Consider the following 21,995-nt stretch of genomic DNA (forward strand, 5'->3'; position numbering starts at 1 on the left):
ATGCTGCCACCACAATACTTAAAATACAGAAGGTTTCACTCTTTTGTGTTGTATTGGATTTGACCCAAGCCTGTAGTTTTTAATTTAGGTCAAAAAGTAAATGTCTTACCCGCGTTGTCTTGCAATATTACTTAACGGCCTTGACGCAATCAGAATTGATGATTTTGAGAGGATTTTGTAAAACAGGCTTCTTTTCACTTTGTCATACAGGTCTGCAATGTGGAGTGAATGCAATGTTGTTGATCCTCTGTATTTTCAAGTATTGTAAAGGAAGCATCATGTTCTGGGTATGCTTGTCACTGGTAGGGACTGGGGAGTTTGTTAGGATCCCCAAAAATATGAAAGGAGCAAAGCTCAGATAAAAAAGTTAGATGAAACCCTGCATCAGTCTTCTGAATACCTAAACCTGGTATAGCGTTTTATTTTTCAGCGGGAGATAACAAAAAATATTATGCCAAAGACACATCACAATGGCTTTCCAATAGGTATTGAGTCTTCCTGAATGGTCCAGTCTCAGTCTTGACTTAAATCTGCTTGAAAATCAAAGACAAGGTTTGAATATTGCTTTCCATCAATGACTCCCAAACAAATTTACTGAGCAATTTTGACAAAAACAATGGAAAGTATTCAGACCCCTTGACTTTTTACAGAATTTGTTACGTTACAGCCTTATTCTAAAATGTATTAAATCGTTTTTTCCCCTCATCAATCTACACACAATGCCCCATAATGACAAGGCAAAAACAGGTTTGTAAAAATGTTTGCTAATTTATATTTTATTATTATTTTCTCTGCAGATCCTCTCAAGCTCTGTCAGGTTGGATGGGGAGCGTCGCTGCACAGCTATTTTCAGGTCTTTTCAGAGATGTTCGATCGGGTTCAAGTCCTGGCTCTGGCTGGGCCACTCAAGAACATTCAGAGACTTGTCCCGAAGCCACTCTTGAGTTGTCTTGGCTGTGTGCTTAGGGTCCTGCTGGAAGGTGAACCTTCGCACCAGTCTGAGGTCCTGAGCGCTCTAGAGCAGGTTTTCATCAAAGATCTCTCTGTACTTTACTCGACTTTCCCTCGATCCTGACTAGTCTCCCAGTCCCTGCAGCTGAAAAACATCCCCACAGCATGGTGCTGCCACCACCATGCATCACCGTAGGGATGGTGCCAGGTTTCCTCCAGACATGACGCTTGGCATTCAGGCCAAAGAGTTCAATCTTGGTTTCATCAGACCAGATAATCTTGTTTCTCATGGTCTAAGAGACCTTTAGGTGCCTTTTGGCAAACTCCAAGTGGGCTGTCATGTGCCTTTTACTGAGGAGTGGATTCCGTCTGGCCATTCTACCATAAAGGCCTGATTGGTGGAGTGCTGCAGAGATGGTTGACCTTCTGGAAGGTTCTCACATCTCCACAGAGGAACTCTGGAGCTCTATCAAAATGACCATCGGGTTCTTGGTCACCTCCCTGACAAAGGCCCTTCTCCCCGATTGCTCAATTTGGCCGGGCGGCCAGCTCTAGGAAGAGTCTTGGTGGTTCCAAACTTCTTCCATTTAAGAATGATGGAGGCCACTGTGTTCTTTGGGACCTTCCATGCTGCAGAATTGTTTTGTTACCCTTCCCCAGATCTGTGCCTCGACACAATCTTGTCTCGGAGCTCTACGGACAATTCCTTCGACCTCATGGCTTTGTTTTTGCTCTGACATGCACTGTCAACTGTGGGACCTTATATAGACAGGTGTTTGCCTTTCCAAATCATGTCCAATCAATAGAATTTACCACAGGTGGACTCCAATTAAGTTGTAGAAACATCTCAAGGATGGTCAATGGAAACAGGATGCATCTGAGTTCAATTTCGAGTGTCATAACAAAGCGTCTGAATACTTAAGTAAATAAGGTATTTCTGTTTTTTATATTTAACAAATTAGCAAACATTTCTAATAACCTGTTTTCATTTTGTCAATATTGGGGTATTGTGTGTAGATTGATTAGGAAATGTTTTTATTTAATCAATTTTAGAATAAGGCTGTAACGTAACAAAATGTGGAAAAAGTCAAGGGGTTTGAATACTTTCTGAATGCACCGTACTGAATGTTGCTCAAAGAGCAAAGTTGGTAGAATCTCATTCAAAATGTTTCACAGCTGTAATGGTGTGAAGACATATGCAATCAAGACATCTTCGTTTAAAAAATATAATACAATATTTTGGAAAATGTTCTATATTTTTTTTATTTTCACTAGGCACTGTATCAGAGGAAACAGATGCAGGGAAACAGTGAAAACATCTGACAATCTTCAACTGTAAACCACACACACACACACACGCACGTATGTACGCACGCACATACACATAATAGCAATAATGATACTGCACATCCACCATCAATGTGTTGGCAGTGTTATGAGAATGCCCTCTGTTGATTAGAGACTTGTGACCCTCACTGAGGTCTTTGTTCATTTAGTGTCAGGAGGGAGTAGAGAGCATTGTCTTCTATTTCCGGTGGGGTTTCACAAAACCTAATGGTGCAGTACAAGTCACTGTTGGAGCTGTACATAATTATCTCATCATACACATGACAAGTGTCCTCTTCATCCTGAGAGAGAGAGAGGGGGGGGGGGGGCATTGGGTAGAGTTTATTTGTTGAGTGAGTTGGTGCATATAGCCTAATGACTGCGGTCTGATGAGGGCATGCAAAATTGTATTTAAAATATGATAAAGCATCAACTTAAAACAAATATCCAATTCACCTGTGCAATATCTACAGGATCTGATACTTCAGATGATGGAAATGCTAAGGGACACAAATTATAGGCTTCAACATATCATAAACAAAATAATAGTATTTTCATAAGTACAATATGATATGTAGGTAGGCTATCAAAGAGAGAATACTTGGTCTTACTCAGTGAGCGTGACATTGATTGTTTTCTGAGGAGTAGGCCAAGTGCAACCACAGTGCAACACATCAATAGTCCAAGGACAGCTCCCACAACAACGTGGACATGTACAAAGCCTAAATTAGAGTGAGAATAATTAACCAAAATCTCAATCAAACCCATGTTTTCCATTGTGTGTTTGAACAAAACAGAGTAGCCTAAAGTTCAGGGAGAGGGGTCCAGAGAAGTGGGATCCGCAGCCACTCCGAATGTTCAATTACCTGGGCTACCAATCCGAATAGTTGAGGTTGTTGGAGGTGTGACATCCCAATCTGCAACAGGTAACTTTTTGTATGGCAACTTTAAAATGAGCAAAAACAAAAGTATACAGAAAATATATAGAAGATATATTAGAATATAACAAAAATAATTTTACAATAGGAGCTTCTTTTTTTAAAGCTATTCAAAGTTATATCAACCTGTGTAAAGGTGGGGACCTCTGAGGAAACATATTTGTTAGTCTCAGTGGGGTCCTTCCTGTCAATCACAGGGGCAGGTGTAGACAGTGAAGTGACCAATGGAGCTGTGGGTACACATAGTAAGTAGAGGGTAGACCAGGTAAAATGTTTGTGCATTCAAAGATAATCAAAAGGGAGATCAAAGCAAAATAATATGCATACCTTTACTCACAGAGATCTCTACTTTTGTTAAAACATCTCTTCCCCACTTATCAAGTCCACAATAATAATGTCCAGAGTCCTGTAATTCCAGGTTTTGGATGCTGACAATGAAAGTACATCCATGGACATTGTCATATACTGAAAATCTTCCTAATGGGACAAATGCTTCACCCTTCACACTTCTGATGAGAATGTCACTGTTGGAACAGGGATGGCGACACAAGTATTTGGGTTTATATTGATATCCATCTGGATATGAACACTCAATGTCTAAAGCTCCACCTTCATATCCGTGCGCTCCAAATTTGATCATTTTTGCATCACAGCATAAAACTTGAAAAAATAGAAAAACATTGTTATTTTTTATCGTTATAAAAACAAATAGTTGAAACATGAAATAAATAATAAAAACATAAAATTGTTTGGCAGAGTTTTATTCTATAAAATGTGCAGTATGCAGTGGTCTCTTTACAAATAAAATAATCAACAACAAAAAAAAGATTTCTGCAATTGTAATCAACAACAACAGCAAATCTACAACAACAAAAAGTGTCTGCAATTGTATCTGAGTGTTAAAATCTCACCTGGCAAGTAAAGGAGAAACTTCAGATAGATTTTCATGTTTTGAGTTGTAAAATAATTTCACCACATGTGAGGACAGACCCACTTTTCTCCCGAATGCTCCTACTGTCACCGTATCAGTCTCCGTTGAGCAGCATCATTTGCAGTGGCTCAGGGCTGTTTTTGTCTTACTTAAGGAAGTGAAAAATATAAACTGATTGCAACATTTCAGGAAGGAAGTGCTACAGACAGGTGCTACTTTTGTTGAATCAAAAGCCTCTATAAGGCGGATGTAGACATCTAAAACAGACGGAATATTCCACAATTGTTCATCTGGAGGAATTTAATGACCTGGTTATTAGCTATCGGATGCATTCTCGAAACCAGACATATTAATATGTTTTGTTTGGTTCTGTAAATACATTTCAGAATTGTCTTGGTATATTTTCATGACGTAAAACATCTGTATGGTACACCTCATGAGTGAATTCAAAACACAACATTCTCAAAACCTTCTCAAAAGGTCCTTGCTATCTGGGAGTTTTGCTATTCCAACTACCCCATTGAAGATGAAATGTAAAATGCTTAAGGTAAGAGTTAAGGTTGGGGTTAGGATTTAGGATAGGGACGGGATGTCCCAAGGATCCCAGATAGCACTAACTATTCCCAAAATATATTCCCTTCCCTCTCAGGACACAATCCATCATAGTGAAATGCTTGCAAAGTTCAAGAGTTCTCCTGCCAGCTCTAGGGAAGTGCCTCATACATGCATGTTGTAAGCAGTTTGTATCCCTATGGACAACTAACAGAGAGATTGGCTGCTGTTATATTACACATTGACCAGATTATAAACCCACACGCACTTCATATACAAGTTGTGTGTTCAATACTAGCTACAGTATGTGTTTGGTTAAATGTTTAATTACATCCTTTGTAGTGACACTGGAAAATTGTCTTTAAATAAACATCAAACAAATGCCCTCGTTCATTGTGCTTATGGCCACGTAACATTTGAAAATAAGAAAATACGGTGACTTGCAATGTGTAAGCATTTCCTTCCAGTTGCTCGTCCCCTTTTAACTATTCCCTTTCCGCCGTGCACCTCCCCCATTCTCCCCACCTCTTCGCCGGACAAAGCCTCACATGAAAGAGCAGGACATCCAACTGGCCATCATCCAGTAATTAAAAAGAACAGAGGAGTTATTCTTACGTCATAATGTATCTTCAATGCAATGACCAAATATGGGCATCTCGGGAGAACAGGAGGGAGAGATTCAACTGAGGGAGACTGAAGTCAGCAGGCAATGTAGCCTAAGATGCTTTCACTTTGTATGATTACAAACCACCATAACCACCTTCTGGCTCGAAGTACCAACTGGATCAGATATCTCTCCATATCTCAGCAGCAACAACAGAGGCAGGGCTTCACCCCGGGCTACTAATGTAAAACAAATGCTGTTCTGTTTTTGCATCAAGTCCAACCTCTTCTTGCTGTCATCCCCACCCTTTACTGAAGCAGCTTTGGAACATCAACCTGCCAGAGAGTAAAAGATTTAGATTTTATTTATTTACCAATACGCTACATTCTCCTGATTGTAATTTCAAAGGAAATGCTGGATTCATATAGATGTTACAGTAATTTACAGTCTACAGATGTAATCAAAATTCCTGTCATTCCTCATACTGTTGGCTGCTCACCACATTAATCACATTGTATTGATATTATTAGGATGCTGCTTTCACAAACAACTTCCACTCCTCTCCTGTTCCAACCTTTTTTAGAGCTTTCATTGTGCTGTTGCGAATGGAGTCCAGCAACTGGTCCCTAGTGTTCCTCTCTCCGTGGCGTGAAGTCTGCCCGTTGAGTTTCCTCTGTGAGGCAGGCATGAGGGCTTTCCTTAGGCCCTCCAACACTGGGGCAGGGGGAGGAGGTGGTGCTGGTCCAGATCGGCCAGCCTTAAGAGCCTGAGGTGGAGGTGGTGTAGACCCAGGACCAGATACACCATCCCCTGCCTGAGGTGAAGGTGTTGTAGACCCTGGTCCAGACCTACTACCCCAAGCCTTAGGGTTTAGCTTACCCACAGCTTTGGGGCTCACCTTGTGGAAGGGTTCAGGTGAGGGTTTAGGGGAGGACAAAAAGGGGGATGTTTTCAGGAGGTTTCCTGTCCTCTTAGTCTCACCAACAGACTTGGATTGGGGTTGAGTTGAAGGTTCGCAAGAAAACTTCCCCAAAGGCAATGTGTTCTTTTTTGTGTTGGTCTGTGGTTGTGGTGTCTGACGTGTTGGCTGGTATGGCTGAGGCTGCTGGGATGGCTGGGCTTGTGCTTGTTTCTTCTCCTCCAGTCGACGTTGCCTCTGCAGGTCCATGTTCCGACTCAGGATGTTGGTCATGGTCATCCTTGGGCCGGCCAGTTCAAAACCGTAGCCCAGCTTCAGCAACCTGGTGTTGTTTCTCAATACATTGGCCATCTCCATCTCTGTCTTGCCTCCACAGATGTGTCGCTGGTTGTGGAAGCGCAGTTCAGTGATGGTTAAATTTTTCTCTAAGGCGTGTACCACGGCCAAAATTCCCTTGCCAGTGAGGTGGTTGGAGTCAAGGATGACGTTGGTCAGAGACGTGTTGTTCCGCAGAGTGCAAGCAATGGCATAAGCCACATGGTCGTCAGCTCGGGTGTTGGCTAAAGCAAACGTCTTGACATGTGTGTTGTGTTGTAGTGCCTCTGCAAACTGGATGAGGGTGTGGGTCTTGATGACGTCTGAGTTGTTGACATTGAGCTCAGTCATTAAAGGGTCGTCTTTTCTGACATGCTCAAGGAGCTCATCAAACATGCTGGCCTCCTCGTCCTCCTTGTCTCCCTCCATGACTTCACCAGCTGAGCGTTCTTCCCTACTGCTGTTCTCTAGGTTTACATTGCTGGCTTTACTGTTTTTATTAGGAGTCCTTTCTGTCTTCTTTTCACTGTCTCTCTGTGTCTCATCCTGGACTCTACTTGGTTTCCTGTGTGATTTGGTGTTTTCGCTATCTTTGTCCCTCTCATTATTCCTCTTTTCTTTCACCTCAGTACCCCTGAGTTCTTTCTGCGTTTCCTCTACTTTAGAGAAAATTCCTCTTGCGATCTTGCTATCCTTCATTTTTTGAGGTTTTTCTTTCGTCTCTTTCTCCTTAGTATCATCTTTATCAGCATACCCTTGAAGCCTTGAAATCAGATCCTTGGTTTTAGAGACTGTCTTTTTTCTGATATCTTTTTGCTCCTTTTCTTTTGTATCCTCTTTTTTTGTTTGTAATTTTGAGATAAGATCAAGTGTTTTGTTACTACCTTTCTCCTTTTTTATGCACTCCTCCTTTTTCTCATTTTCTTCAACCTGTACTTCATTGCTTTTTTCAACAATCTTATCTTCATTTTTTTCATGGTCTTTGTCCTCATCTCCCCCTAACCTACTATGTGGCCTTTCCTCATTGCCCTCTCTACTCCCTCCCTCACCCTTCAAGTTCTTGCTCTGAGGTTTTTCCTCTTTGTCCTTGGATATGTCCTCCTTAGGGGTCTCCACAGCAGAGAAGTTTAGGTCCATGACATCCTGGTCATCCTGGTCATCTGACTTGAAGTAGAAGAAACTATCACAGCTCTTCCCCATCTTCTTCAGGCGTTCCCGTTTCACTCTGTCAGTTGTTGGCTCCTTCAGTATCAGAAACATAAGAAAAGATAGTTGCATTTATCATACAAGCCCACATGAAAAAATATTATAGTATACTATGGTATAAATAGTATAGTATTCACTGTAGTGTTTTTTTAAGTCTGCAAAAACACTATTGTATTGTAGTATTTACAGTTCACTTTAGTGTAAATACTGTTGTAACATAACTGTAGTATATGTAGTATATAATATAGTAATTAATGTAGTGTTTTTCTGGATTGTAGTACACAGTAGTATTTACTGTAGTGTTTTGCAGACTGTACTATACCGTAGTATTTACTGTAGTGTTCTTGTGGACATTTTTGTGGACATTTTTGTTTTATTATCTTTGACATAGAAATGGAATCTTTGTCCTTCAGGTGATCTACTGGAGAAATAGTTAGAGTTTCTGCTCTTATCTATAACCTGTAGGGACACAATTTATGGTCTATACTTGTCATGTAGATTTTCCACTTAAGGGTGGAACAAATTGCAGAATGGGGGAGGGGAATGGATATATGCTAATTAAATAATGAAGTATTTACTACAGTTAAAAAAGTGTTTTTGCAGACAGAAGTGTTTTTGTGGACATTACTGTAGTATTGACTATAGTGTTTTTTGTGTGGATAATACTGTAGTATTTACAACATTCTATAGTAAGCACTACACATGATCAAGGGATACTACAGTGTGTAATATAGTATTCTACAGTATACTACACATTTTATAGTAAGCCATTCACGATGTAGGGAAGGAAAGGGAAAGGGGGATACCTAGTCAGTTGTACAACTGAATGCATACAATGTGTCTTCCGCATTTAACCCAGCCCCACTGAATCACTAGTGTGTAGTCTAGTATTAATTATTTAATAAAGAATGTAACATCTATGTATGTTTTTGTCAGTTTGGAAATATTTTCAGAATGCATCAGGAATGTTTATGTCCGTAACAGCCTACGTAAAACCGATGGAACATTGCCTCTACGAGCACCATCTGTTTGTTTGGTAAAATTGTATATCTTGCATATAGCAATCAGGGTTTTTGCATCCCTTACAGGCTGAAACGTCTGTAGGGATCTGTAAGCCACTGTGTAAGTAACTCTGGCAGATGTTTCCTTAAAAGGCAGTATGGGTCAGAGCGAGAGGAGCGTTCACTCTGGAATTTAATTTGTCTTAGAACTGGAACCAGCATGCCAGCATTAGCAAGACTCATTATTCTATGAGGCTGTCTCTTACCCTTTTCACCAAAACCAGATTTCAAGGGGCTTTATGAAAACAACATACAGAAGGTCTACACCACAGAGGCCCATGTACAGCTTTGTAGGATGGAACATTTAGTATTTATAACTAATTATGTAGCAGTCTAGTTAACATTTGAATAGTTAGAATCACATATCCTGCTATTTATACATGGCATGGTATAGTGGTCAATATACTTGTCAATGAAATGCATTTAGATCCTGAGATAACACATGTAAAATCAATTACATACACTCAACATAATTGTATTCCCTCAAATACACACTCGGACTCAGAATCCCAGTAATCACATAACACCTTCATTACATTACTTGTTGCCAAGTAATGAAAACACTTCTCCTAGTCTTGTTTGTGTGCTGAAAATAAAATCTCAAGATTATGTAGTGTCTTTTTTCTTCAGGGCTCCAGGGGCTCATTTGTTTATAATAAAAATTGCACTGCCTAGCAACTGTTCAGAGGGATGATTTTGCCTGTTCAAACTGGGTCTTCTGTACCCCTGCTCTGGATCCTTTTCAAACAACAAGACATCTCATTAGTCTCTATACACATGACTGTTTCAACATGGCTTATGTTTCCTTACCTGCCAGCTGTTGGAGCCTATATCCAACAGCTGAGTGCCAACATACATTAACAGATAAGCTCAGTGTCTAAGCTTTTTTATTATCATTAGGATATCACTGTAGCATTTTAAAACAAATGAACTCTATGAAATAGTGGTATTGTCATAGTCAAGATCTGAGACCTATGTGGTATCTCATATTTACTTTCATGAAAGAACCTATATAGGATTACACCCTGATCATTACAGCTTGTACTACATGATCATATATCTGTCTGTATCCCCACTTTCTGTCGAACACCATACAATGATTATTTATTTCCAGAAGAGACAGAAATTATATTTTAAGTTTGTGAAACATTGCCCACAATAGTATCTTCATCTGCCTGATAACCCCCACCATCCCTGGTGTTGAATCCTGAAATCACTGCACCATGTTTGGAAGCCAGGGTCCTGATAAACTTGGGCACTTTAATAAACTGTCAAATTGGTACTTGATGTACTCGATTGACAACTACATCAAGGCTACACTATTCCTATTGTAATAACACCACTTCAGGGTTCAAACAGCAAGGAACTCCAACTATTGAATTTTTTTCTTGGTTAGAAACGTGCCCTTATACACAGTTAACAATGACATTGGCGGAAACAGTGTCATCATACCTCAAAGGACAGCTCCCTTTGAATGAGTTTCTTGGTTTCGCGCTCACAGTAGTCAAGCATTGCCCCCCTATTGTATTTTATTGACGGCTGCTTGTCTGTCTGGTTCTTCTGCCGGAGTCCGACTGGCACAGTTGGATCCGGGTCAATAACGGTCAGTTCGCTCTGCAGCTCTTCCACCTCCGCGAGTGTCAGAGCGGCTAACAGGTTGTCAATATCGGAGTCCTCCTCGCTCTCAGCGGGGCGTTGATTCCGCACTTTCCTCCTAGACATTATTTCCCACAAAAAATGTCCTGTTGCGCAACTCGATGAGTAATTTGCACTGCTGGTCTCAAAAATAACTTTGATAATAATAGTTGTATTATATTGGTACACCAAGTTCAGGTTCATTGACCTCACCAGTATCTATTTGAAATGGGCTTTCAATGCGATTGAAATAGTTTGGACAAAGAGAGGGTACTGGCCTATCAGATTGCCTGGACCGCCTCTCAGACGAACTGTTTAGCTCAATGCCCAATTTGAGATCAGAGCACTGGAGCTGGACTGAAGCCATATGACAACACAAGCGAAAAATGCAAATTGTTATTAATCAGTTATTAATCGTCTCTATGCTGTATGGCCCCATTATAAGAATGATTGTACATGTCATCATCAAAAGAGAATTATACTTTTGTAGCCTATTATGTCAATGCAAATGTAATTCAGATTCTTTAAATCAGAGTTTGACTAAACACTAAGTACCCTCATGCATTCATCATGTAATAAGCCTGCTTTTATGAGTTTTTACTACAAGCTATAGTGTTGATATGAGATCATCCAGTGGACCAAATGAAAATATGAAAACCGTCCCTTTGCTATTAGAACAAAAAATGTTTTATTCCACAATATAAACTGCAATGTCAAACTACCCCTCTCCCTTCCTTCCCAAAGTAACCCACCCAAGCACATATGTGGCAGTTGATACAGTTCCTTCTGTCTGCTACATTGCTAGTCCACAACTGTAACTTACCCTACAGCATATACACTTTGTTTCTGTACATCAAACCATTGCTAAAAGCACCAACACATAGTTCAGAGGAGACCAACTCATTGAAATCAATTCAGACAAACATTATTCCTCAGATAAATAAAACAAGTCTACCAAAAATGTATGAATAATTATATTATTCAGATGCATGTACTAAGCACTGGGTTTCCTGAAAAATACAGTTCTTTCTATTACATTATTTATACTTTTTTTTTAAGAGGGCGGGGGAAGAAGGGGACCTTAACCCACATCCTCTGAGTCTCTGGTTTTGTATGCAAGGAAGTTCCATGTACAATATACTGTATTATATACTGGGTAGTTTGGGTCCTGAATGCTGATCGGCTGAGAGCAGTGGTATATCAGACATAAAAACTGGGTGGTTCAAGCCCTGAATGCTGATTGGCTGAAAGCCGTGATACAATATACCACTGGTATGACACAAAATTACTTGTTTACTGTTCTAGCTAATTACGTTGGTAACCAGTTTATAATAGCAATAAGACACCTCAGGGGTTTGTGGTATATGGCCAATATACCACGGCTAAGAGCTGTATACAGGCACTCCACATTGCGTCATGCATAAGAACAGCCCTAAGCCATTGTATATTGGCCATATACCACACCCCCTTTGATCTTTACAGGCTAACTTATTGTTTGACTCCTTTGCACCACCCAATGCAATGGAAACCCATGCAGCACACTGATCCACATTCTGTCACAACCACCAACAGATCAGAGGAGGAAAGAAAAATAGGTAAAATACAAAAAAGTAACCAAGCAGTATAGTTCTGGACAACAACCCAATAAAGAGCAGATAGCACCGTTGTTACAAAGGGGATGGGGACAAGAAGGGCTGGGTTGGGGGGGGGCAGGGTATGAGGGCAGGGTCTGTGACACATCCTGACTTGTGTGACTGAGTTGCTAACAGAGTAAACTCCCCATCCAGTCTCTCCTCATTTCCTCAGCGACCATCGCTTATTGTGCAGTTGTCACACACATAGTCTTCTTTCTCAGCCAGCTCGGCTGTCACACCCACACAGACTTGGTGGAACCACTGGTTACAGCTGCCATCACACTGGACCCAGTCGACCTGAAATAAATCAAAAGGCCAAATAAATAAAGGCCAAATAAATCTCAAATAAAATCTAACCCAAGTGACATAAGTCAGACAAGGAACTGAACATTCAGTACATTTTACAATCTCTTCTACAAACAAACTACTAGGCATTCTGTCCCTCTCTCCTTTATTTAAACACCAACACTCTACTAGTCAGTCAATAAGGTTGTCAGTTAAAGCATTGCTTATCTTATATTGTTATCTTGTCAGTGAGTGATTGATCAAAAAAGTTAAACTGACCTCATCTCCTTCAGGTTGCTGGCATCCCTCTGCTGGACACATCTCCTCTTCAGAGTCATCTGACTGGGAGAAGTCGGAGTGAGACGAGGAGGTCGACGCCGCCTTGCGTTCCAGGTTCTTCTCTTTGTTCATTTTCTGTCTCTTGTTCTGGAGCTTCTTGGCCTTGTCCCTGCGCTCTGGCTCTACAGCCTCCCTCTCCAGGCGTCGCTTAGCCTTCTTCTCTGCTCCGTTCACTCCTTCCTTTATCAACCCATCCTGAAGAGATTAAAAACACCTCTTAAACTAAGTAAAATGTATTTCTTATTTTCAACAGTCGTGATACCATCGTAACAGTAATAAACCAATACTTTTAAGTCAATCATACAAATACATACAGTTGAAGTCTGAAGTGTACATATACCTTAGCCAAATACATTTAAACTCAGTTTTTCACAATTCCTGACATTTAATCCTAGTAAAAATTCCCTGTCTTAGGTCAGTTAGGATCACCACTTTATTTTAAGAATGTGAAATGTCAGAATAATAGTAGAGAGAATGATTTATTTTAGCTTTCATTTCTTTCATCACATTCTCAGTGGGTCAGAAGTTTACATACAATCAATTCGTATTTGGTAGCATTGCCTTTAAATTGTTTAACTTAGGTCAAACGTTTTGGGTAGCCTTCCAAAAGCTTCCCACAATAAGTTGGGTGAATTTTGGCCCATTTCTCCTGACAGAGCTGGTGTAACTGAGTCAGGTTTGTTGGCCTCCTTGCTCGGCACACGCTTTTTCAGTTCTGCCCACAAATGTTCTATAGGATTGAGGTCAGGGCTTTGTGATGGCCACTCCAATACCTTGACTTTGTTGTCCTTAAGCCATTTTGCCACAACTTTGGAAGTATGCTTGGGAGTAATTGTCCATTTGGAAGACCCATTTGCGACTAAGCTTTAACTTCCTGACTGACATCTTGAGATGTTGCTTCAGTATATCCACACAATTTTCCTACCTCATGATGCCATCTATTTTGTGAAGTGCACCAGTCCCCCCTGCAGCAAAGCACCCCCACAACATGATGCTGCCACCTCCGTGCTTCACGGATGGGATGGTGTTCTTCGGCTTGCAAGCCTCCCCCTTTTTCCTCCAAGCATAACGATGGTCATTGACTTGTTTGTGTTATTGGCATGTTTATTGTTTATTCCATGTGTAACTCTGTGTTGTTGTCTGTGTCACACTGCTTTGCTTTATCTTGGCCATGTCGCAGTTGTAAATGAGAACTTGTTCTCAACTAGCCTACCTGGTTAAATAAAGGTGAAAAAAAAAAAATGAAAAAAAAAAAGGTCATTATGGCCAAACAGTTCTATTTTTGTTTCATCAGACCAGAGGACATTTCTCCAAAAAGTACAATCTTTGTCCCCACGTGCAGTTGCAAACCATAGCCTGGCTTTTTTTATAGCGGTTTTGGAGCAGTGGCTTCTTCCTTGCTGAGCGGCCTTTCAGGTTATGTCGATATAGGACTCGTTTTAGTGTGGATATAGATACTTTTGTACCTTTTCGCACCAAAGTAAGTTCATTTCTAGGAGACAGAACGCGTCTCCTTCCTGAGTGGTATATGCTGCGTGGTCCTATGGTGTTTATACTTGCGTACTATTGTTTGTACAGATGAACGTGGTACCTTCAGGAGTTTGGAAATTGCTCCCAAGGATGAACCAGACTTGTGGAGGTCTACAATTTTTTCTCTGAGGTCTTGGCTGATTTCTTTTGATTTTCCCATGTCAAGCAAAGAAGTACTGAGTTTGGTAGGCCTTGAAATACATCCACAGGTACACCTCCAATTGACTCAAATGATGTCAATTAGCCTATCAGAAGCTTCTAAAGCTATGACCTCATTTTCTGCAATTTTCCGTTCTGTTTAAAAAGGTACAGTCAACTTAGCGTATGTAAACTTCTGACCCACTGGAATTGTGATGCAGTGAATTATAAGTGAAATAATCTGTCTGAACAATTGTTGGAAAAATGACTTGTGTCATGCACAAAGTAGATGTCCTAACCGACTTGCCAAAACTATTGTTTGTTAACAAGAAATTTGTGGAGTGGTTGAAAAATGAGTTTTAATGGCTCCAACCTAAGCGTATGTAAACTTCCTACTTCAACTGTATAATTGAATTAAATGTAGTTGATAGCAGGCATGCTCACAAACCTTTTGTGGAAAGCTTTTTCCCTGAGAGTTGCACTGCTTGAGTTTGTCACAGTCTGAAGGGTCGTCATCTTGCAGTGATGTGCGTTCGTTGGTATGATGCGTTCTCAGCCCGTTCAGTAACACATGGTATAGCTGTGTGATCTCTGGAAGAGACACCTGCAGCAGGAGCCCTTCCACCATCAACTCCTCCAGCTCCACACTAAGATCTGCAGCAGCACAGCACACACCAGGTTGTTAATGTAAAAGGAAATGTGTACAACCTACTGTAGATGCTTAAATAATCAGTAGTCATCAGTTGAGTGCATTTCAAATACTACATTAATTAGCTAATCAATAAAATAAATGTTATCAAGAAGTCCAGTTGGTGATATGAATTAAAAATGATTCTACAACCCTGCTTTATACCACAAAACTGACCCTGCAGAGGAATGCATCTTTGCTCGGTGTAGAAGACCATCTGATCATGAGTTGTCCTGTTCCACTCTGGAGTTAAACATGTTAGCTGTATAAAAAAATATAACAATCTGGTCATTTAGCATTATAATTGTCTCTTATTCAGAATTATATCACTTTAAAATGGATAGATAACTCTACAATTCAAAAGAGGGGTATGACTAACTGACCTTTCCATCCGGAGATGGTGGAGTTGCAAAGCTCTCCTCCAGGTCTGGTAGTCCACAGGAGGAAGAGACCTGTCGCGCACGCTGTTGCCAGCTGACTGTTCTCTCAACCAAATAGTGAAGTGCATCGCCTTCCGGCAGACGCACCTGGATACGCTGCAGCGATGCCAGCAAGGGCAGGACCTTGTCCAGGGAGGGCTTCTCAGAGCGTCGGCAGTGCGGGCACAGCCAGGCCTGGGCTGAACGGGAGTCTGAGGAAGCCCTCACACACACGCTGTGGAAGGCGTCCCGGCAGAGCTCACACTGTAACATGGCTCCCATGGGGGGATTCTGACACACACACACCTTCAGGCCCATGCAGTCTGCCGTGGGAAGGAGCTTGGACTCGTTAGCTGCCCGGAGGGAGGAGAGGGCCCCCATCTCCTGTAACCGCACCTCCCCGAGAGTTGCCAGCTGGTAAAGAAATGTAAAAACATTTAAATTCATATAATTTCATGTCCAACATGAATTGAGGTACAGTACATATCCAGTACTAGCGTACTAAAAAGTAGAGAAAGAGAAGGTCCGCACTCTTTAAATTGAGTAAAAAAAAAAAATATATTAAAGTTGAGAAATGGCCAGTGTAGGTGTACTTACAGCAGAAGCAGAGTCCTTGGTCTCTGAGAGGGCTTTTTCCACATCACTGAGACAGTCAAGCTTCACCATCTTCTTCTTGCTGTGCTGAGTGATGTCTTTAGCTTTTTTGGACTTCCTTTTCGGAGAACCTGCTTCAACTTCACATCTTGGACACAGAACCTGTGGACAAGAACAAATGATGAATTCTAGTGACTGCATTTCTGGGAAATAAACTGCTATATACTGTACATCACTCATGGAACTTTCAGAGAGTGGTGCATTACAGCTATTAGAACATTACCTCAAGCAGAGTGAAGTGAGAGTTTTTCATGAGGAAAGTTTTAGCTGCAGACTCTTTCCAGGCCTGCACCTCTGCCACCAGGGACTCCAGCTGCTTTAGAGGGCCAAGCTGGACTGGGATGTCTTGTCCTCGAATAACCATATCAGAGAGGTTGTAAAACAATGGAATGGAATCTTCATCCTGAAAGAGTACACAGAATTCAAGTTGTCTATACATAAAGTTGACACATTATAACATGTCAACCTGGAAGCATATGAAAGTCATGTATAAAAAAATATTATTCAACTGACATCTGTGTGAAAACCTGTTGTATTATTCTGTACCTGAAGTGCCTCAGCTTCCTGAAGCCACTCTCTGGCCCTACTGATGGAGTCCTTCAGCATCAGACAATTGGGGAGGTAAGCAGGGATACCAGCCACCTTCTCAGCTGTTTCGGAGAGGGCTTCTATAGAGAGGGGGGGCCTGGTGGAGTAGAAAACACAACATTTAGGTCAGAAGACTGGTCAGTCACCAGCATAAGGGGGCCCAGTTATCCAGCTGCCAGGAAGCCTAAAAATCATATTCATCAATCTGTATGGACTATGGAGACATTTTCTCAGGTGTGTATTAATAATAAATATATGCATGTACTATCATGATTATTTTGGGGGGCAATTCCTAAGACACTTCACTTCACTTGTTGGACAATATGTTTCTACTCACTCCATATTTTACAAAAGGTAAATTAAAGCTTCAAACCTTTGATAATTCTGATGTAAGCAGACATAACTGCTGTGATGGTTGTGAACCATGCAACGTTTTCCTCTGACCACTGATGGATCATTTAGTCTAAGTAGCTTCACATACAGGCAACTGACAAAATAAAGGAAACATTTGAGTAAATGAGAGACAAAGTACATTGAAAGCAGGTGCTTCCACACAGGTGTGGTTCCTGAGTTAATTAAGCAATTAACATCCCAGCATGCTTAGGGTCATGTACAAAAATGCCCAGTTGCCCATTATTTTGGCTACCATGGCTATAAGATACATCAGTGACTTTGAAAGAGGGGTCTCAAAGAAGCATAGGGGGTTTAAAGGGTGTGTGTGTGTGTGTGTGTCTCTCAGTCACCCAATTGAACACTTGTGGGAGATTCTGAAGCGGCGTTTGAGACGTTTTCCACCACCATCAACAAAACACCAAATTATGGACTTTCTCATGAAAGAATAGCGTCGCATCCCTCCAATAGAGTTCCAGACACTTGTAGAATCTCTGGCAAGGAGCATTGAAGCTGTTCTGGCGGCTCGTGGTGGCCCAACGCCCTATTAAGACAGTTTCTGTTGGTGTTTCCTTTATTTTGGCAGTTAACTACAGGTAGGCTATCTATACTGTCCCCTTGCAACCATGGTACACTTTGAAACCATTGCATAGGCTACATATACAGTTACCGTGATATGGGCTTTGCACAATTCTATAATAAAGGAAATGTTGAACATACTGATAATAAAATCATAAAGAAACAAAACTATCCAGCCATCCTTGATGAGATAGAGAGAACAGTACTTCTCACCATATTAAGCTCTAAAATGACAAATAGATTTTTTTATGAACTCTAGCTTTAGAAAGATGCAGACAATTAAAGGGATAGTTCACCCAAATTACAAAATGACACTGATTTCCTTAACCTGTAAGCAGTCTATGGATAAGGTACGACAGTAACAGCTATAATTTAATCAACAAATCACAAAACATACTTGTCAATCACCAATTTATCCTGACAATAACTTGATGAGATGTCCTGGAAAAAAACAATTACAAATTCCTTTTCATTTTAGTTTATGAAAATGTGACGACGAGAAAATAATTCCACATAAGACTAATGGACATTTAATTTGACAAAGCTCCTTTTCATCCATTCTGTCCAATCCTAAACATGCATGGAGTATATTTCACGCAATCCTCTCATTGGCAGAATTGACATCTTTCAGTTGTGCAGTCTGAGTTGATCTGCCCGGCTCTCCCACACAGCTCCCAGGTCACTTCAGTCACATGTCAATCTTTTGAACTGATGCGAAGGCAGGACACTTCACTTATAACTAACCTCAACTGGAATCAATGTTTACTCTCTCTTACATTCATGTAGGCTATTTTTGCTTTGATCACATCAGAAGCTATATTTTCCCATGTGCACTGTTATTCATCCGCGTTGCCGTTCTTGTGCCGTGGTCTGCAAATGCGAGTTGCGGTTGCTTTTTTCCTATGGGAAAAACTAATGCTATTTGTTGAATATTAGGAGTACAGTAATACTCCCGTCATTTTAGTAAAGCTCAAATTCTCCCCTTTTCAAGGAAACCACTGTTATTTACCCCCTTTGAAAGTTATGATGGGGTTAAAAATCGGAGCTGTAAATTGTTAACCTTAGCCAAGGTTTTATAGCCTATATGGTTGATTATGGCTGGCATTGGTTATAATCTGACACAATATCAATGTTGCCAGCTAAGGTATACGATGGGATAGTAGGCCTACTTGGCCAAGGCTATCTGAATGTGCACAAGTTAGAGGTAGCCTAAATATTCATAATTAATATATTTTTTAAACGCACTGTGACAAAAATGGCTGTGACTAAAACTAGACTAAAATTGTCCAGAGTTTTAAACAACATATAAAAAACGAACGAAGAATGAAATTACTAAAATGTGACTTAGACTAAAAGGTATTTTAAGACTACAACTAAGACTAAATCTCTGGGCCTCCCCCCAGCCGTACGGAGCAGCACCATCTTGTTAAAAATCCTGTGGATAACGCTGGAAACTACACCAAAGCATGGATAGCTGTCATACTTTGTCCATAGACTGCTTACAGAGTAAGGAAACAAATGTCTTTTTGTAATTTGTGTGAACTATCCCTTTAAAACTAGACTGAAAAAGACTCAAAGGTAAACCGTGGATATGTGGAGCGCACAGAATAGATGCACATTCCTTGGAGAGCCATGCCAATAAAAAAGCTGTTTGAAAACGCTGGTGACAGTGGTTATTAAAATGCACTGGATACCAATGGGATGAAGCAGAACTAGATATGCATGCTCACTTTTTGTAGATCTTGTTGAATATTCTAGCAGCAGCATTTTGCACTAGCTGGAATTAAAATGAAGCAAAATCAGGGACACTGACATAGTTCTGCTAATGTACAAATCAGTAATCTAGTCACCAATGCTAATGTTTGTACATTAGTTAAAGCAAAACCTCACTAGCTTTAATACAAGTGATATAACCACATGGCTCATTTTGTAGAGAAAGTTCAGTAAAATTCAAGACCCAGAGTTGAATCTCTGTGTGAGGATAATTTTTGTAAATTCACGGTCTAAATGATCCAGAATAACAAAAACCAGAAGATGACCTTAAACCATTTATATTTGTTTACCTTATAAGGGGCTACACATAGGATTTCTGTAGAATTTTTGCATTGTAATTTCAGAAAATGTCTATAGTATATCTGGCGCTATTAGTGGAATCATAGTGTTTCACAATATTACTTATCCGCCAGTGTTTTGATTGGCTGTGATATTCGCCAATTTATTTCTCCCGCCGGAGCGGCATCTGTTATCAAACTGGGAAAGCTGTTCTGACTTATCTAGTGGAAATCGCTGTCATTTCCTGGTTGCTAAAATTCTACACTGTTTGCTCAATTTAAGTACATGTGAGAAAACAAGCACTGAATGGTGTAGGAAATTATTGTGATCACTGTGACATTTATTTTCAATAACAAAAAATATAGTTTTACAGATGTTTAAAGCTGGACCACCAGCTTAAAAAACAATATTTTTGTTATTGAAAAAATATTTCACAGTGATCACAATAATTCCCTACACCATTCAGTACTTGTTTTCTCACATGTACTTAAATTGAGCGAACAGTTTAGATTTTTAGCAACCAGGAAAAGAGCTATTTCCACTAAATAACACAGCCAAAAAGTTAGAACAGCTTTCCCAGTTTGACAACAGATGCCACTCCGGCCGGAGAAATCAATAGGCGAATATCACAGCCTATCACAACACTGGTGGATAAGTAATACTGTGAAACACTACTATTACACTATTAGCGCAAGATATATTATGAAGATTTTCAGAAATTACAATGCAAACATTTAAAAATAAATCCTGTGTAGTAGCTTTAACTACATTTAGGTCTCTTCTTTCAAATCAGATACACAACCCACCAAAAAAAACTGGAATCCCTGGTTTACAGATTACAGATGTAAAAGAGAAACCCTCAGTGTACGGCCCTCACCTGGCCTTGAGGAGGCTGCTGGTCTTGTTCTCCCAGTGTTCAGACACAGTTAGCAGCTCCTGCAGGCGAGCCATGGCCTTCTCCGCAGAGGGGTGAGGGGTCAGACCCACGCCCTGGTCTATCAGCCTCCGCATGGTCTCCAGGGTCAGGGTGGAGCGCTGGGTGCTGGCCTGCTGCACCCCCTCTAGCCAGCGGGCTTGTGCCAGCCTCTCCCGTAGTAATGGAAGTTCAGGCAGCTCCACGTCAAAGTCAAAGCTAACGTCTAGAAGACTCTGGATCTCTGCTGTGCCGGTGGTCTCGTCTGCCAGGAGCTTCTCACTGTGTTGCTGGAAGTCTTCGATGCAATTCAAGAGCTCCTAAGAAAAATATAACATAATTCAGATTCAGTTATGATCAAAATAACTATTGAGATTTGTTTTATTCCAATATCCTCTGATCAATTTCTTTAAACAGAGGCCTCTGTTTTCTAATGGCTTCAATATCATGATGGCATTGAGACACTGGCTTACAATACCTTTAATTTGGGGGCTTGGGGAAGGCTGCATGGGAGGTTGTACAGTTGCCTGACAAATGACCTCAGCTCCTCCACAGTCAGCTGGCTCTGTGTCTTCCCTCCACCACAGCGATACCTGGGAGAGGCAATTATGACAAACCTTGAATCATACTGATTCATATTCCAATATGCACATGTTTATACAGCATTGGTGAGAAAATTAGAATAACACTGTTTATTATGGAATACAATAAAAGACACAGGCATAGTGGATCATGTTTGCGGCGAGGGAGGAAAACTAACCAGTGGTACTCCTCTTTCACTGGACTGTGTAAGTTACCTGGTCTGCCTTTTGCCGTTGAGTAGCTGCTGGGCAACTGAGGAGCATTTCTCTGCATCCTGTGTGACTAAACGGAGCTGACGCAGGAGGTCGTTGTCAGGGAACATCTTCAACTCTGATTTATTGATGAGGGAGCGGAAGACTGACAAGCCTGAGGAGAGACGGTCACAATAATTAATTACACAGCCACAGTGCTTTACAATGAGAAGGGTGTGAGGCCTAATTCACTACTAATTGCAGTCTCTGGGCCAGTTTCCAGGACCCATATTAAGCCTAATACGTCACTAAAAAGCACTGCTAATGGAGACAAGTACATAGACAAGGTGAATTCATCTCTCACTTTTTTTCTTGTCCAGTTTAGCCTCCAGAGTGTCTGTCACGTGGGAGGCCCACTCATCATAGAACTCAGCTCGCTGCTTCACCGCGTTCATCATGGGGTACAGATCATCCAGTGTAAATCTATAACTGCAAGCATAGAAACTAAAATAAATATCTGTGGAGATTGAAGCCATATCAGTGGACAAGAGAACACTGCATATTTGAGGCATCCG

General features: G+C 40.8%; 2 protein-coding genes across 5 annotated transcripts in view; both read right to left on the reverse strand.

Annotated features, from left to right (window-relative positions):
• Positions 1-3,995: 3,995 nt before the first annotated feature.
• Positions 3,996-10,561, reverse strand: LOC120058883 (leiomodin-1-like). 2 transcript variants are annotated; one of them, XM_039007628.1, is made up of 3 exons: positions 10,256-10,561; positions 5,877-7,778; positions 3,996-5,637 (listed from the first exon to the last, which is right to left on the reverse strand). In XM_039007628.1, exons 1-3 carry the CDS (start codon positions 10,523-10,525, stop codon positions 5,611-5,613), a joined length of 2,199 nt encoding a protein of 732 aa, XP_038863556.1. In that variant the 5' UTR covers positions 10,526-10,561; the 3' UTR covers positions 3,996-5,610. The 2 variants fall into 2 exon arrangements, with proteins under 2 accessions (XP_038863556.1, XP_038863555.1); XM_039007627.1 differs by lacking the exon at positions 3,996-5,637 and having other exon boundaries at positions 5,774-7,778.
• Positions 10,562-11,731: 1,170 nt separating this feature from the next.
• LOC120059241 (lysine-specific demethylase 5B-B-like) overlaps positions 11,732-21,995 on the reverse strand; it is a 37,932-nt gene continuing 27,668 nt past the window's right edge. For all 3 annotated transcript variants that reach the window (XM_039008135.1, XM_039008134.1, XM_039008137.1), the window contains 12 exons: positions 21,785-21,909; positions 21,445-21,595; positions 21,126-21,240; positions 20,612-20,967; positions 16,672-16,810; positions 16,349-16,528; positions 16,069-16,227; positions 15,436-15,885; positions 15,230-15,314; positions 14,813-15,018; positions 12,637-12,891; positions 11,732-12,369 (listed from right to left, as the gene is read on the reverse strand). In XM_039008135.1, coding sequence (XP_038864063.1) covers positions 12,241-12,369; positions 12,637-12,891; positions 14,813-15,018; positions 15,230-15,314; positions 15,436-15,885; positions 16,069-16,227; positions 16,349-16,528; positions 16,672-16,810; positions 20,612-20,967; positions 21,126-21,240; positions 21,445-21,595; positions 21,785-21,909 — 2,350 coding nt within the window. In that variant the 3' untranslated portion in view covers positions 11,732-12,240. The remainder of the gene's footprint in view (positions 12,370-12,636; positions 12,892-14,812; positions 15,019-15,229; positions 15,315-15,435; positions 15,886-16,068; positions 16,228-16,348; positions 16,529-16,671; positions 16,811-20,611; positions 20,968-21,125; positions 21,241-21,444; positions 21,596-21,784; positions 21,910-21,995) is intronic.

This window comes from Salvelinus namaycush, chromosome 14, assembly GCF_016432855.1.
Source record: "Salvelinus namaycush isolate Seneca chromosome 14, SaNama_1.0, whole genome shotgun sequence".
In the NCBI taxonomy this organism is placed as follows: Eukaryota; Metazoa; Chordata; class Actinopteri; order Salmoniformes; family Salmonidae; genus Salvelinus; species Salvelinus namaycush.

Coding starts and splice junctions, on each gene's coding strand:
- LOC120058883 (XM_039007627.1), bottom strand. CDS start 10,525: ATGTCTAGGAGGAAAGTGCGGAATCAACGCCCCGCTGAGAGCGAGGAG. Junction 7,779..10,255: donor AAAGGGAGCTGTCCTTTGAG/GTATGATGACAC, acceptor CTGATACTGAAG/GAGCCAACAACTGACAGAGT.